This window comes from Ictalurus furcatus, chromosome 7 (assembly GCF_023375685.1).
Source record: "Ictalurus furcatus strain D&B chromosome 7, Billie_1.0, whole genome shotgun sequence".
Lineage (NCBI taxonomy): Eukaryota > Metazoa > Chordata > Actinopteri > Siluriformes > Ictaluridae > Ictalurus > Ictalurus furcatus.
Genome location: NC_071261.1, coordinates 9,382,733 through 9,398,653, shown reverse-complemented (window position 1 = coordinate 9,398,653; position 15,921 = coordinate 9,382,733). Strand labels below are relative to the sequence as shown.

General features: G+C 41.7%; 1 protein-coding gene across 1 annotated transcript; it reads right to left on the bottom strand.

Moving 5' to 3' along the window:
* Positions 1-398: 398 nt before the first annotated feature.
* LOC128609643 (adenylate cyclase type 10-like) lies at positions 399-15,638 on the bottom strand. Its single transcript, XM_053628282.1, has 25 exons — positions 15,425-15,638; positions 14,837-14,875; positions 14,715-14,753; positions 14,498-14,623; positions 14,212-14,417; positions 14,049-14,124; positions 13,886-13,971; positions 13,501-13,686; positions 9,774-9,895; positions 9,598-9,674; positions 9,354-9,525; positions 9,155-9,207; positions 8,825-9,058; positions 8,246-8,530; positions 7,578-7,620; positions 7,204-7,417; positions 6,974-7,111; positions 6,700-6,866; positions 6,465-6,612; positions 5,885-6,089; positions 5,699-5,786; positions 5,502-5,560; positions 5,290-5,407; positions 5,000-5,194; positions 399-780 (listed from the first exon to the last, which is right to left on the bottom strand). Exons 1-25 carry the CDS (start codon positions 15,552-15,554, stop codon positions 627-629), a joined length of 3,360 nt encoding a protein of 1,119 aa, XP_053484257.1. The 5' UTR covers positions 15,555-15,638; the 3' UTR covers positions 399-626.
* Positions 15,639-15,921: the final 283 nt, after the last annotated feature.

Sequence of the window (15,921 nt, the reverse complement as noted above, 5' to 3'; positions counted from 1 at the left end):
TTTTATTCTTTCTTAGCTGCATAATTTTCTTCTGCAACTCCATCCTCAGGTAGTAAAATCAAACTGGTCCATGTTGTTCTCGGAATATGCATCCCCGTGAGCGCCTCTATAAACTGACTCCCTTGCCAGTGTTACAGCCTCATCCACTCTTATCCTTCACTTCCAGCCACCATCCAGAAGAAAGTAGCCATAAAGAGTCCCCGAGACTCCTGAAATCAAATCTGCTCTTAACAGCAAGCTATCACTGCAGAAATAGTACACCTTGGCGTCAAACTGTCTACTAGTAATGCTTTCAACTACACATATGGTCTTGATTTAAGCTTTGTGGTGATCGCATCCAACTACAGGGTGTCCCAAAAGTCTCCAGACGTAGGGGAAAATAACACTTTTTAGCAAAATGTCTTCCAAAATGTTTTATACTTCGTTACTATTAGGGATGTCACAATACCAAAAATCTAGTAGTCGGCACCGATACCAAAGTCGATACCACGGTGTGGTATAAAAATAAAATTAAAAAAATTCAATTAAAAACTCTCCTGGAGGACATCCTCCTCTGGCTGATACTGGCAAAGAGAGTATCTTTTCCTCTCAACAAGTCAGGGCGGAGCTAAACTTGTTAAGCTAAGCTAATCTTCTGTAGTTTTTCCCCTGTGTGCTTGTAGGCGTTTTTCTTCTTCTTCACCACTTGTGGACAGACTAAAACACTCGCGCATATTTGCTGCCCCCATCAGGTCCGGAAGAACTGCAACCTCAGTACCTCCGTTACAATCCGTTCCAGTGCTAGTGCAGAAAAACAAGTACAGTACTGTCACACATTAAGAATGTTGGTACCGACTTGGTACTGAAGTATCGGTTCTCGTGACATCCATAGTTACTACATATATATACACACACACATTATATTATATATATATATATATATATATATATATATATATATATATATATATATATATATACACATACACACACACATACATATATATACACACACACACACACACACATGCATATATACACATACACATATATATATATATATATATATATATATATATATATATATATATATATACACATATATATATATATATATATATATATATATATATATATATATATATATATATATATATATATATATATATATATATATATTTCAAATAGCCTTTAAGAATGCCTGACAAAAGAAGAATGTATTGAAATCATTCTCATGGCTGGATCAGGAAGCTGTCGCAAGGTTGTGATGGACTTTAACAGGAAACATTGCAAGCACATCACACACGGCACTGTTGCCAAACTTATTATCAAATTCAAAAAGACTGGAAGTGTTGCAAACCAACCATGGAGATCCATGAATATCCACTGATGAAGGTGCAACCGACATGGTGCTGGCATACATAGTCCCCTGTTTGGAGACTTTTGGGACACCCTGTAGATTCCCTGGAGACGTTGTCTTGTTGTCACGTTGTCGTGTCTGCCTTAAGTGCTTGAGTCATTGGCTTGATATAGCCTGATTCACCTGAAAGCATCTTGCTATCTTATCTTGCTTCTTAGTTCCTTTGTCTGAGGAAGAGAAAAAAAAGGATGCAAGAAAAGGAAATGAGGATAGAACCGCTGGAAATTATTTCCACACAGGAAGCAGTTGTGTATCACTGATCCGAAAGCCTCTTGTCCTCTCATTCCTTGATTCCTCTAAGAATGGCGGACTTGATATCCATTGATACAAATGGGGTGAAGGACATGGAATCAGCCAGGAATCAATTCGAGTTTTGTGCTGCACCCAAGGTTGGAGAGAAAAGGGAATGTCTGCTGTTTTGTTGAGAAAGTAAAGAGGAATTCCTTCATTATACTCCAATGTTGCCATCAAAGAGTTTTTTCTTGTATTTCCTACATACATACATAGGATGGTATCAGCAGAGAAAATGGAGTTCTCTTTCCATCTTGAAAAATGAGTGGTCTCTATCAGACATTTCTTGTGGCTCAACAAAATAAAACTAGCCTCAGTGGCAAAATCAATAAGATCAAATGGACAGAAACAAATCTCTGTGTTTTTATATACCAAAGAGAAGAAGAGAGCACACCTACTCAACCAGACACCTATTACATATTCATCATCTTTCTTTCTCTCTCTCTCTCTCTCTCTCTCTCTCTCTCTCTCACACACACACACACACACACACACACAATATGCTTACACTGTAACATTTGATATTGTGCTTGGTAGCAACTGATGCTCCTCAATGAAGCAACTCAGAAAGCGAAAATAAAATTCTGACAATGTATTTTACTGTAAACCTACTTTATTGGTCTGTCACTCACATCTACATTACACCTAGCCGCAAAATATTCCCTGTGCATTAATATGCAAGAATAAAATGTGTTGTATTTGAAAACACGAGCTGTTGGCATTAAGAAGCCTACTTTCATTTAAACAGTAGTCCTCACATATCAGGTGGAGCATTTAGAAATGACATAGATGTGTAAGTAGGCTAGTCATTCACTGTTTTCATTTTCCAACCATAAAGCTAAAAACAAAAACTAGTGTGGTCTTCTTGACCACATTCAAACTGTTTTCCAAAGAGTCTAACAATGTAAAACATTTGCTAATTTGTTACTTGACGACGACTTCTCTTCTTCTTACTCCTCAATCAGAAACATTTTAGGGAAAAACAGGAAAAATTAAAAAGTCACAATATATGTCATATCTTTCTTAGATCTGTCATCAATGAAATTATTCTGATTAACCCCAAATAAAGAGCAGCTGTTTCTGTAGGATTTTCTTCACATCTTCGTGGTTTCATCTGGCAGCTGAAGCCATTGTCCACAGAGAGCTTACAAAGCATGCAGGGTATCTCGTTGTTGAAAGGTATCAATCAGGAAAGGGGTATAAAAGAATTTCCAAAACATTAGATTTATCATGGAACACCGTGTAGGCCATCATCAACAAACAGAGCAAATGGAGCACCAAAGTGACATCACCAAGAACAGGACGTCCCTCCAAAAGGAAAAGACAAAAACTCACCAGGGAGGCTGCCAAGAGACCCACGGCAACATTAAAGGAGCTGCAGGAATATCTGACAAGTACAGATTACTCTCTGCATGTCACAACAATCTCTCATATTCTTCACGTCTGGGCTATGGGGTAGGGTGGCTAGATGGAAACCCTTTCTCACAAAAAACATCCAAGCTCAACAAAATCACCCCCAAACCATGTGGCAAAATGTCTTATGGTCTGATGAGACCAATTCCATAATTCCAAAAGTTATGTTTGGTGCAAAAAAAAAGCACATCACTGAAAGAACACCATACACAGTAAAACCCCTAGTGTTGAATTAAAACCCAGTGTGTTCATTGTGTCCAGTGGACTTATATAAACACTGTAGGGTGCAAATTCAACAGTCTGGGTATTAAATCAACACTGGGGATTTTGCTGTGTACCTACGGTGAAGCATGGTGGTGGCATCATGCTTTAGGGCTGTTTTTCTATCAAGGTGGAGGGAATCATGAATAGCTATAAATATCAGTTGATTTAAGTGCAAAACCTTTAGGTGTCTGCTAGTAAGCTGCTGATGAAAAGGAATTGCACATTTCAGCACGACCCACAACATATATCCAAAAAAAAGTGCCTAACAACAAATCTATCGACTTGTTGGACAAACCTTAGCGACTTTCCAAATCGCCAGTACTGTCCTGCAAGCGCAAGGTCTTGCTTTCCCTCTGCACTCATACCTCTCTCTGCGTCTGCTCTGTTCAGCGAGAGCCGGAGCAGCATATCCCAATGATCCTCACCTCCAGAGCTCCAGTCCGAGACCCAAGAGGTGATCTTACTGACAGAGCTCCAGCCTGAGAGCCAGGAGGGGGGTCTCACCCACCGGGTTCCTGTCTGAGGTCGATGAGACGGCCTCCCAAGCCACGTTCCTGTCCTAGGTCATGGAGACAGCCTCCCAAGCCACGTTCCTGTCCGAGGCCGATGAGGTGACCTCCCAAGCCATGGTCCTGTCCGAGGTTGACGAGTCGTCCTCCCAAGCCATGCTCCTGTCCAAGGTTGATGAGACAGCCTCTCAAGCCATGTTCCTGTCTGAGTCTGATACTGTACGGTCAACCAAGTTATGCTCACGTCTGAGTGAGCCACACAGCCAACCAGATTTAGCATGCAGAATCTACAAAGAACGATGCTCAGCTTCCCTGTTCCACTGAGGACATCTCTCTGCCTTCCTGTTCCACTGAGGATGTCGTTCCGCCTTCCTGTTCCACTGAGGACGTTGTTCTACCTCCATGCTCCGCCGAGGACGTTGTTCTACCTCCATGCTCCGCTGAGGACGTCATTCTGCCTCTATGCTCGGCCAAGGACGTCGCTCCACTTTCCCCCTCCTTTGAGGACTTCACTCTGTCCTGTCCACTGAGGAGGTCGCTCCACCTCTTTGCTGCCATGAAGACACGACGTCCCAAGCCTGGATACTGCCTAAGAACTATAACACTCATGTCCTAGCCCAGCCATATGACCCCAGCGAGCCTGTTGCCAACCCACAGCCTACTTTCTGCCTGAATGAGCCAAGTCAAGTATTGTGTGTAAGTGTTACTTGTGTTTCATGTTTCCGTGTTCCTGATTTTGATTCTAGTTTAGCCTCGTTCATGCCCGTTTTCCGAGTGCTTGACCTTTGCCTGTTTGTGACCACATTATTGTTTCACATTTTGGATTTGTCTGCTTATATTCCTTAATAAAGCTCTTGTGACAGCTTTGAAGTGGACCAAGCAGAAGGAAGACAGAGACAGGCTTAAAACTCCAGTGCTTTTATTACTTTTTTTGGTTTAGTGTTCTTTTTTTGTGTCTCACCACAAGATATAGATATATATATATATATACACACACACACACAAGTAGACCAAGTTAACAAAACTCTCCATACAGGTTCACATTAAAAGACTATTATCTGTTTTTGTCTCAGTTCTGATACCACACATTTTTAAAAATCTGAATTAAAGCTTTAAAAAAAACCTTTTGTGTTCTTTTAAGGTAATACTTCTTTGACGGTTGCATTCAGTCAGTTCTTTCCTGAAAAGAAGGACACTGCACTCCAGGAGCACGACCACACCACTGATGGACTCAGTGGAGGTTGGAATCTGAGCATAAACATTATACGCCTTATCAAAGAGGACTGCAAACTTTTCCCAATTTGCCAGCCGTGCATACCTGAACACACACACACACAAACTTACAGAATCAGTATTTTGGTCTTACGCATATCCTGAATGCTATCTTACATGTAACTGAGAGTAACTTCTCACCACAGAGCCACTGCAGAGTAAAGATGCAGCATCAGACTCTTTTCAGCTTCTAGGTTCACATCTGGCCGAGACTCTTCCATAAAAGCCAAACATTCCTCGAATGGTCTGAATGCAATTCCTGAACCAAACAAGGTCAAAACTGTTCATGTTAGAGGATGTTTCAGATAATTATTTTAAGGTCGGTTTACTGTTTATCCATAAACATAACTAACCGTTAAAGTAGTAAGGTTTGACCATGGACAGGGATGGGCTGTACTTATGATACATGGGTCTGAAATATGTATTTAAAATACAAAATCACACTCTCGCTGTATCTGTACACATTGACACATACACACAGTCACATGTGCTGCATCATCAGGTATAATTGTTTCAAGCAATAACTGAAGCAACATCAACCCACACCCACCTGTCAGTGAGGAGCAGAGGAAGATGTAATGCAACTGTTGTCCTCATGTCCAAACCGGGTCTGTTCAGAACTTCACCCAGCTTCTGAGCTCAAATAATTGTCGAACGCATGCCACCAGAAACTCAGTCTTGTTATTTCATATGCACATTAGGAAACTGAGCCTTTAAGAAGGACGTGTCTACTTACTGCACTCGATGGACTGCTCCAGGTCCCCTGTGCACATTTTAACGGCGGGAAGGGTTGGAGTCAAGTGGCTGATCAGCCTCCGTCCCTCAGGATGGTCTGACAGGCTGGCACAAGTCCTGCACAGGAAGGCTTCGAGACGCTTGCACTCACTCTCCTCGCCTATAAACTGACTGTACTTGAGATAGTCAATGGCGGAGCAGAGGATCTGCAGATACAACAAACATGACTTGTTAATCTTGTTCTGTGTCATTGGCATCACAATCTAGTCATAAATGGCCACAAGACATTCTTTAACAAACCTGAAGGAAAGCACAAATCTTTAAAAGATCATGGCTGTCTGGGATCTGTGTTTAATAATCTAGGTCCATACATTAAAGGTATAATAAGTGACTGACATTAACTAAAAGCAAATATTACAAAAAGCATGTCCTCCATTAAATATGATTGATCACACTTTTAATTAGACTCTTTCTCTGCTCTAATTCACCTTTCTCTATTTTTCTGTGATTAATCTGTGGAATCACACTTAAAATCGGACTCATGTCCACATGTCTTAATCCTGTTGAACTTTGACACTGACCTTGAACGGATTGGCGCTCTGGAAGGCAAGATTGATTTCCAAGGTGATGGCCAGCGATGCACTCCTGAGCTGGCCACACATGCAGCCGATTTGCCACAGGAAAGACAGACAATCAATGCATTCCTGCAGACGGTCCAGCTTTCTTTTCCTACACACACAATCATCTTATAAAACTTTCTGCATTCTGACAGTATTAATTTCTTGTTCAATGATAACATGAACAATAGACTCATACTCTGGGATCTGGAACTGTTTGGACCGGTAATGGAGTTTCTTCATCTTCTCGTATATGAGCTTAAAGGATTGTGCAACAGAACTGCGAGGCAGTTTGCAGTTCAGGATCTTCAAGGCTTTCTTAAAATTCTCTTCTGCCTCCAGAATTTTCCCTGCTTTAAACAGAATCTGGGAGAAATTAAGACATAATGAAGATGTGACCTGTTTGTCTTTGACAAGTTATATTTGCACTTTGGATTTGTATTTGAGTCTTGAATACCTGAGTCTTTACATACCTCTCCTGTGAGCCGATGCATAAATGCTTGCTGAAATTCACAGATTTTCACTTCTCCAGGATCTGCTGACGGAAATGCAGACCTCCCTCCTTTTAAATTTTCCAGAATGGACCTGGCCTCAGTCAAATACTCCAACGCCTGCAACAAGACACACTTTCTCACAGTCATGAGCAATGATCACAACAGGGGGCAGTTATACAGTTAAATAAGCAGCTAGACTACACACATACCCTAGGATCATTCTGAAGATATACACAGGCGGCTGCACTCTCCACCAGGTAGTAAAATGTCCTGGGCACGTCTCCTGCAAACCTCCAGTGTCTCACTCTAGGGATGAGTACTGTCTCCACTAGCTGAGCACACTCGCAGCTGCCTGCAGTCATCCTATCACGCACTTCCATCGGTACTGAATTCACCTTGGCCAGGATGTTCTCTGTATCATTACTGCATAATACACAAGCAATGTTACTTCCTGTATATGGTGAGGTTACATTACAGCAATGCACCCATCAGATTTATCAGCATCTGTACATAAGCTCTGAATCACTATCACATCTCTATAATAAATGTTTTGTCTATATGAATGCGCTCAATGTATCCTCACCAATTTCTTTCAGTTGGGTAGACCTGATTTCGAGAGCGAATGCCTACACACAGAAAAAAAACTCACTAAACATACTAATGCTGTGTGATATCCTGTGTATGTGGTTTTACAATGTCTACACTTTTTTTCCTCATCAGTATTTACAAACATACAGACCTCCACACTGTGGATTATGTGTGTGTGTGTGTGTGTGTGTGTGTGTGTGTGTGTGTGTGTGTGTATGTCTACAGTATATTTGCATGTTTAGAACGGTACTGAATAAGAGTTTGTTCAGAATAGGACCTGACCATTTAATTGGCTTGCTGATAAAACTGGCTGATGTGGTTGATACGGTTCAACAAAATGATCAGTATTGGTGAAAATCTTTAAATATTCTATGGGAAACCACATCCGTAAATGTGATGCCTTTATTGAACAACTTCAATGAATCACTTATTCATTCTGAAACAATGAAATCATTATTATGTTTATATAATGCAAGTTATATTATATGAGATTGAGAAACTGACTGAGAATCTTTCTTGTTAAACAACTGACATCTGTTTCATTTCTGACCATAGAAAATGATATTGGCCAACACTGTAAACAATCTAAAGGTTTAAGCCTTTAATATATGTTCGTATGGGTCAGGCGCTAGAATGGAAGTCAAGAAGATTTCATTCTCTGACCTTGGCTACGAAAGATCTCATAAGGCCGTATTGCCTTGTAGATCTCCTGGAGATGCTCGCTACTGTCATCTGTGGCTCTTTTGTGTTCAAATATGAAACTCCTGTCATCGCACTTGCTGCAGCGGTAGGTCTTTTTCTCCAGGTAGTTTGCACATGTCATGTGGCTCAAACAAAGTAGGCCCTTATTCCTCTCTGTCAGCTTATGTACCATCTCCATTTCATCATTGTTGCAGAAACTCATCTGCCGACACGTCCACACAGGATCCATTGAGACCCAAGTGTACTCTGAGAGAGAAACAGTTTAAGTGTCAGCACTGTACAGTATTACACAACAGTTATATCTAGCGTTATTAAATGATTACAATCACAAGGATTTCTTGCTGATGCTCAGGATTAACAACAATTCTTTATTTGCTCAAAACTGTGCCATGCTTTGGATGCTTTGGAAACGTAAATATTTTATCCAGTGCTATCAAAAATACTTTTACCACTGTGTTAATTCAACAATCCTTATGTTTTCTTAAGAATGAATCAATGAAGTACATTGAGAGAAAGAGAGAGAGACTTATAATCTCTTACCTTTGCAGATGTTCTCACAGTAACAGGTCTGGGTTAATGAGACGTTCCTGGGCTTTGAGGCACACTTGAAGATGCCCGCTCTAAACAGTGATCTTAGGGGGATTGTGAGCTCATGTTCCCTCATATGAGGCAGCATGTGCTTCAGCATCTCAATGGTGAAGGTGTAGCCAATAGCAGAGGCATATTTCACCACCATCTCCTCAAGTGGCTCCATTGTCTGCATGTTAGCTAAAGCTAGACAAGATTTAACAAAAGTAATAAGTGCATTGCTGAGGTAAGATTTGTTTACAATAAAGGAATGTGCTTCATTGATGAATGTTAAACACTCACCCAATCGCCTGCCATCTATCCCCCCGGATGATACTGCAGCTTTATTAGCAAGCCTGTAATACAGTTCCAGTTCCTCAGATTACTGTTAAGTATTCCACTTATGTATTGGTTGTCACTCATTGTGTTCAGATGATTTTAATCACTTCAAAAAACTACAATACTGCAAAAAAAGAAAAAAAATAGAACTGAAAGCATTTACATCTGATTTACATCGTCACGATAGCACACATTCTCAAGCTGACTGATCCTCCCTTGAGGCACTAAGGTTGAAAGAGGCAGCATGGAGTAAAGTTTGGTCGCTACATCACATGACACAATCCCCGGGTAGTCCATCGACAAGTCTGCAGCCAGGTACACTTTCTCTCCGGACACTGTTAATAGTTAACAAAATATTAATATTTACTAAACATTAAAGTAACACTGTGTAGGAAAACACTCCTTACCTCTGTATTCTTTTCTCAAAGGAGTCTGCTCAAACTCGTACAAGACTCTTCCTGTAGCTACACCTATAGAGATACTCCTATAGGACACAAACAGGACTAGTCAAAATGCTCCATGTGGGTAAGTGTGTAAAATGATAACGAGGAGTTTGTTTGGAACACTCCATGCTGTGACTTACAAAACACTGTCGATTTCTTTGCGGCACGTCTCATGTATCCGGTAGGCAGCCTGCAGTGCTTGAGCAGTCTTATCCTGTCTCTTATCCCCAGGTAAGCCAACAGCACACACAAAGATACAGCCCTGAAAACACATGACAGATCCAGAGAAATTATTGAGTCTGATGTTCTGATTCAGCTTTACAGTGGTAAAAACTGCAGGTGTCTGGGTTTGCTCTGAAGGTCAAAACGTATATGTTACTTTTCCATTAAACTCTGTAAGACTATCAACTGTGAACCCAGCTAAATGTCTGCTACTGTCTCAAGAAGCAAGGGGATCTTGTTTTACTTATAATGTATTTGTCAGGAAAACTCCCACAGCCACTGTTCTGTTTCCCAGAACGACCGTCAGTAGCAGCTCAAGGTCAACTGATGGGTAAGCACCGACAACATCTGGTGGATCTCGATGCAAGGGTTAGCATACTCTCGCAGACCCTCGCCACTCACTAGCTGCTAGCTTACTAATCCCTCAACCGGACAAGTATGCACAAGAAAAGGCTTTCTGCTATAGTGTTCCCTCTATTTCGACAGTAAATAAGGGGCTGATGGACCAGCAGAAGATAACCGCCTTCCTCGGCCCCCTAAAAGATTGGGTCACGGCGATGTGGTATCAATTAGGTGATCAGCTGAATTCGTACGACAGGTTCATAAAGCTCTTCCAGCGTGCATCAGAGGGAAAGGAAATCAGGGAACAGCTGCTCAACGTGACCTAGGCACATGGCTGAGTATCAGTACTCTTGAGTTCCCCACACTTGCAGCCGGCAACAAGTGGAATAATCCGGCTCTGAAAGCTGTTTTCCAGTGGGGTTTGAACGTCGACGTCCTGACCTGTAGCGATGAGAAGCTGACTCTTGATTTTCTCATCGACTTGCCCAGTTGCCTGGACCACCTGCTTTTAAACCAGCCAATTGCACGTAGAAACGAGTTCCTGGTAAGACCAAGCAGTGCCTCCAAACCCATGCAGCTGTGCCGCAGAGAGCAACAATGTTTCTACTGTGGGAAATTAGATCACTTCTTCCGGCTGGGCCCGGCAAATATATTCACTAAGCTTGACCTCAAAAATGCATATAATCTGATATGGAGCCAGGAGGAAGATAAGAGGAAGATGGCCTTTATCGGCACCTCTGGCCACTCTGAATATTGCATCATGCCATATGGCACCTGTCATATCACAGCCAAACCATAACTCAGTTTCCCAGGAGGCACCGCAAACTACATACATGGCCACTGAGGACTACACTTCACACGCGCTCGCCTTCCCCGGAGTTCTAACCACACACACCTGCACCCAATCACACACACACATGCACTCAGAATAAAGGAGACTTTGGGAGCATTCAGACGGTGCGAAGTAAACGTTCGGTTGACTGGTTCTCTGCCGTTCTCCAAGCCTTTTCATCGTGTTTTGCCAAAGTGACTTTGTCCATTGTTTCTGCTCTCGACCCTGATTTTCTGTCTTGCCTAGTTTTGTTTGTTTGCCTGATCGCCTGACTGCTGCCTGTTTAACGACCACGAATTTTGCCTTTCCCCTTTGGATGATTGACATTGATCTGCATACCTGCACTTGCTTCCATCTCCATGACAGCACCCCTTCGGTGTTCCATTGTCACAGAAAGGAAGTCCTATGGTTATGCTGGGAAGATTTATCATTGCCTAAATTGATGACATCCTAAAATACTCTCCTTCGCTCAAAACGCAAGTATGTCCACCAAGTCCTCTAGTGCCTGTTGCACAACCAGTTGTATGTCAAGGGAGATAAATGAGAATTTCACAAACAGAAAATCTAATTCCTGGGGTAAATCATTAGTCCTGAAGGAATAACCATCGATCAAGCTACAGTGCATCCAGTGGCATTTTTGTCCAAAAAGTTATCCCCCACAGAGCAGAACCATGACATTGGAAAATGTGAGCTACTGGCTGTAAAGCTCTGCAAGTACTGGTGGCCAAATAGGTTAGCAGATGTGCAACGCTTTGTCTCATCAAACACAGCCTGTGTCCAAGCCAAAGTCCCTCGTCCTCTACCTGCAGGTACACTTTTACCTTTACCTATGCCACAATGTCCTTGGTACCATCTGGCAGTGGACTTCATCACTGATCTCCCAGAGTCTCGAAACCTTATTCCTTTGCATGGCTAACCCACAGCCTTTGCCACAGCTGTACTACTGTTCAACCATTTGTTTTGATATTATGGTGTCCTGCAGTAGTCCGCGACTGAGGCACACACAAACTGGGGTAACCATAAGCCTAACGTCGGTCTATCACACACAGGCTAATGGACATGTGAAGAGGGTTAATCAGGAGATAAGTTGTTTTCTCTGAATGTTCTGTGCCCAAAATCAAGGAGACTAAGCCCAGTTCCTCCCATGGCCAGAATATGTCCAGAACTGACAGAGACATTCAGCTATGCAACTCACAGCATTCCAGTGCATGTTTGGTTACCACCACCCCCATGTCCCTGGAACGCTAACCCCACCAACTCTCCAGCCACTGATGAGTGGTTTAAAGCAGAGTGAACAGGTATGAGAGAGTACACACCAATGCCTAGAAAAGTTGGCACAGATCAACAAGACAAATGCCAACCAACTCAGTGGAGAAACGTTATTCACCAAGGGATCACGTCTGGCTAGCTACCATAGACTTAGGCACGTTGGGTCTCTACAAAATCTTGAAGCGTTACCAAAGTCACGTACAAACTCAACCTACCACAACATTGCCGTATTGCACCATCTTATCATGTCTCAGGTCTGAAACCCATCGTGTAGGGACCACTGACATTCCCTCAACAACTCCACCAGAACCACTTGAGATTGAAGGTCAACCAGCTTACCGGGCTATGGCCATACTCAACTCCTGCCGCAGAAACAGCAAACTTGAGTACCTCAACAAATGGGAGGGGTTTGACCCTGAGGAACATTGCTGGATCCCAGCTCACAACATCCTTGCCTCACAACAACCTATGCCAATAATACCACGTCAGACACCCAAAGCTCCCAGAGTCTTGCCTGAGGGGGAGGTATAGAAAGAACAGTGCTCCCAGATTGAGCCCTTCAGGGAGGGCTTCTGTCAGGAAAACTCCTACAGCCACAGAGAACTTTGTTTCCCAGAACACATCACGGCCAACAGATATGGCCGCAATGGACTACACTTCCCAACAATCGCACACCTGAGAACAATCATACCTCACAGTATTTAAGGGACTCCGATTCACATTCTCATTGCAAAGTAACACTCAGTGTGTTTGTAGCACATCAATATGTGTGACATCACTGTAAGTGTATGTTCCCACAGGGTCTGCAGTCACCCTGCCCCCCGGGAGTCAGTATGTTCAGTATAGCTGTCAGATGCAGCATATATGGTTGTCAGTAAAGCCACAACTTGTGAAGCTGGAGTCTATGACAATTTGTTTCACATTATATGAGTCAACAGTGTTTGTACCTGACTTACCAAGGTACTGACTGTTTATTGCTATTCTGGTTTTGATTGCCCTCTCCCTGGTTTTAGTGATCCAGTTTTGCCCTGGCTGTATGGTTTGCACATCGCATTGCACCACTATGCTTGTTTTTGGATTACAACCTTGCCTACGCATTTGGATTTGTTTGCCTGTGTTTCTTAAATAAACTCTCTCTCTGCATTTGCATCCATATCCGCTTGCCATTTGTGACAGTAGTAACTAAGACTTGGAAAACTTACCTCGTCAAAAAAGAAGACGTTGCAGATTTCCCCACGGCAGCTGAACATTTGCTCTGCAATAATTTCATTGCCTTTATGACGACTGAATCCCAGATCCGTCCGAGTCTGCACGAATTGCAGATTCACAAACATGATGGTGGCAGGCCATATGTCTGGCAGGGTTGTCCATTGCCAGTTTTCATGTATCTAATGGAAAAAAATGAAGAACTCAGTACGATTCTCCATGGACAGATCTGGTGTCAATGCAGTTAGAACACAAAGCCTGTCTTATGAAACCGCTGAGCCTATGTTGCCTACACCAATGACCAATTCTGACTAAGAATATGTACTGTATGACCATCTAATATACTGATTCCGATACATTATTGCCTCAAATAGTACTCACCTTGTTCAGGGCTGTTTGCATCATAAACTTACGGATGACGTGGTCTCTCTCAACATTTGTTAACAGGTATGCTTTTTTCAGGTTTCCTAAAGAAAACATTTAAATTGATTTATGTAACAGTAGAAATCTGCGTATTAAAAGCTGTGTGAAAAAAGTGGCTTACTCGGCATATGGATGTCAACGTTGTAACAGCGCCGGTCTTCCACCGAGACACTTTGCTGTTCCTTGCTGTATTGCACCTGATGTATCAACATTTATATCATTAAGTTCAAATCGGAGGAAATAACAGTTTCAGAAAAGTCTGCTAGATGAGGTTTAAGACCAACCTTGACAGCTTCTTCATTTTCAATATTTTCGACAGTAAGGTTTTGTCTGTCACAGTGCCGCCATGCTTCAGGGCACAGAATGAAGTCGCCATGGTCGAGCAGCGCCTCAGCCGATCGTATCTCTTCCACAGCCGGGCCAATGACAGCACAAACCTGATGCTCTTCATCTCCTAGTCTCATTTTGGCGAACGTCCCAGCTGATAATGCTACCACAAACAAGAACAACATGTAAATATTCTATCAAATATAAAGACGCTAAATTATGCATATAGAATTAAATAAGCACCTATTTTGATAGGTCGACTGTGGAATTTGTACACTTCCAGAATTTTGAAAGCACACTGGACAACCTGAGATATGGTGTCACTCAGCTGCACGTTCTCCTCCACCCACTCAGCCACAATCGTGAAAGCTGCAGGCAAGATTATGTAACATTGATGTACTGTCATAAGTGCATAAATTTTTTTTCTAACAAATAACTTTCCAGAACAAAATAAAGATACCTGTGTGATGCACCACGTAACCGCCTGCAGCATGGATACCTGTAGATTCAAACAGACGTTACAATCTGCCGAGTTCAAAATGTATTAAGCAATTAGTGCAGGGCAAAAAATTAATAACTTACATGGAACTATGTTGGGGTAGTGTGGATATGTCCTCAATCCTGTAAAAGAAAAATGACAAGAATAAAAAAAACAAGAATACTCCAGGAAAATACATTTAGTACAAAAAACAGAGTCCAAACTAACTTGTCTAAAAGGGTGGTATCATTCTGTTCACTAATTAATGGGATAAATCTACCATCCACTGCTCTTACTGAAATTTACACCTGCTATTGGCCATTTTTAACCAGTAAATATCTAATTACTGTTTATATTAAAATTGCACCATTGTCCATTGTTATATTACACACAATGTGATTGATCATGTAGTCAATGTTAAGTACTACATGTAAGCAGTAAGAATGTAAGTAAGTAAGTAAAGTAAATAAATAAACAAACAAACCGTTTATGAAAACTTATTGTTGCTCTTGAAAAAAATTGTCAAGCATAAGCATACAGCATAAGTGAGCAGAAAAGTTTTTTCCCCCTGAATCACCCATTAGAATTGTAGCTACATGATATTTGTGCAGTCAAGAAAATATTTACACATAAAACAAGCATTTGTTTTACCAAGTAACCAATTGGACAGCCAGGCTGCCCAGCTCACCTACTTTTTGTACACACGTGCAGCAAAACACCAGTCTTGAATTGTGCGGTGCGAATTCCCTCTGATGATACAACATCGTACAACTCAGTAAGACGGATTGTTGAATTCAAAATATTAGGATTGTGGAAATTCATGTCTGAATTTTCGTTTCGTCCAAACTCACGGTTAATGTAACCAGTAACTGTAGAATAACAAACTGTTCTCAAGACAACAAGTACTTTATTTCTGAACACTTACACATTCTATATTCCACTTCTGCCTTCTATATTCCACTAGTCGACAGAGTATTCACAGCTCCAGTATTTGCCTTCAATCGCCTCTAGATGGCGCTTTGAAGCGCTCTGATATTTTACTGGAGGAATGAATGAACTTAAAATGAATGTAAAAATTAATGAACGAATTAATTGCTTATTAACTGTTAATACAAACTCACTCTCTGTTTAATCATCATAATTGGATGACTAATGAGAAAGGAAATTGTTTGAATTTGAACTTTAACAA

Bases quoted from the DNA above. Each gene is read 5' to 3' on its own strand.
- LOC128609643 (XM_053628282.1), bottom strand. From the start codon at position 15,554: ATGAATTTCCACAATCCTAATATTTTGAATTCAACAATCCGTCTTACT. The intron at 14,876-15,424 runs GTAGGTGAGCTG...TTTCTTTTACAG, and splicing joins GCTGCACGTGTGTACAAAAA to GATTGAGGACATATCCACAC. The intron at 9,896-13,500 runs GTAAGTTTTCCA...ATGTGTTTTCAG, and splicing joins ACGTCTTCTTTTTTGACGAG to GGCTGTATCTTTGTGTGTGC.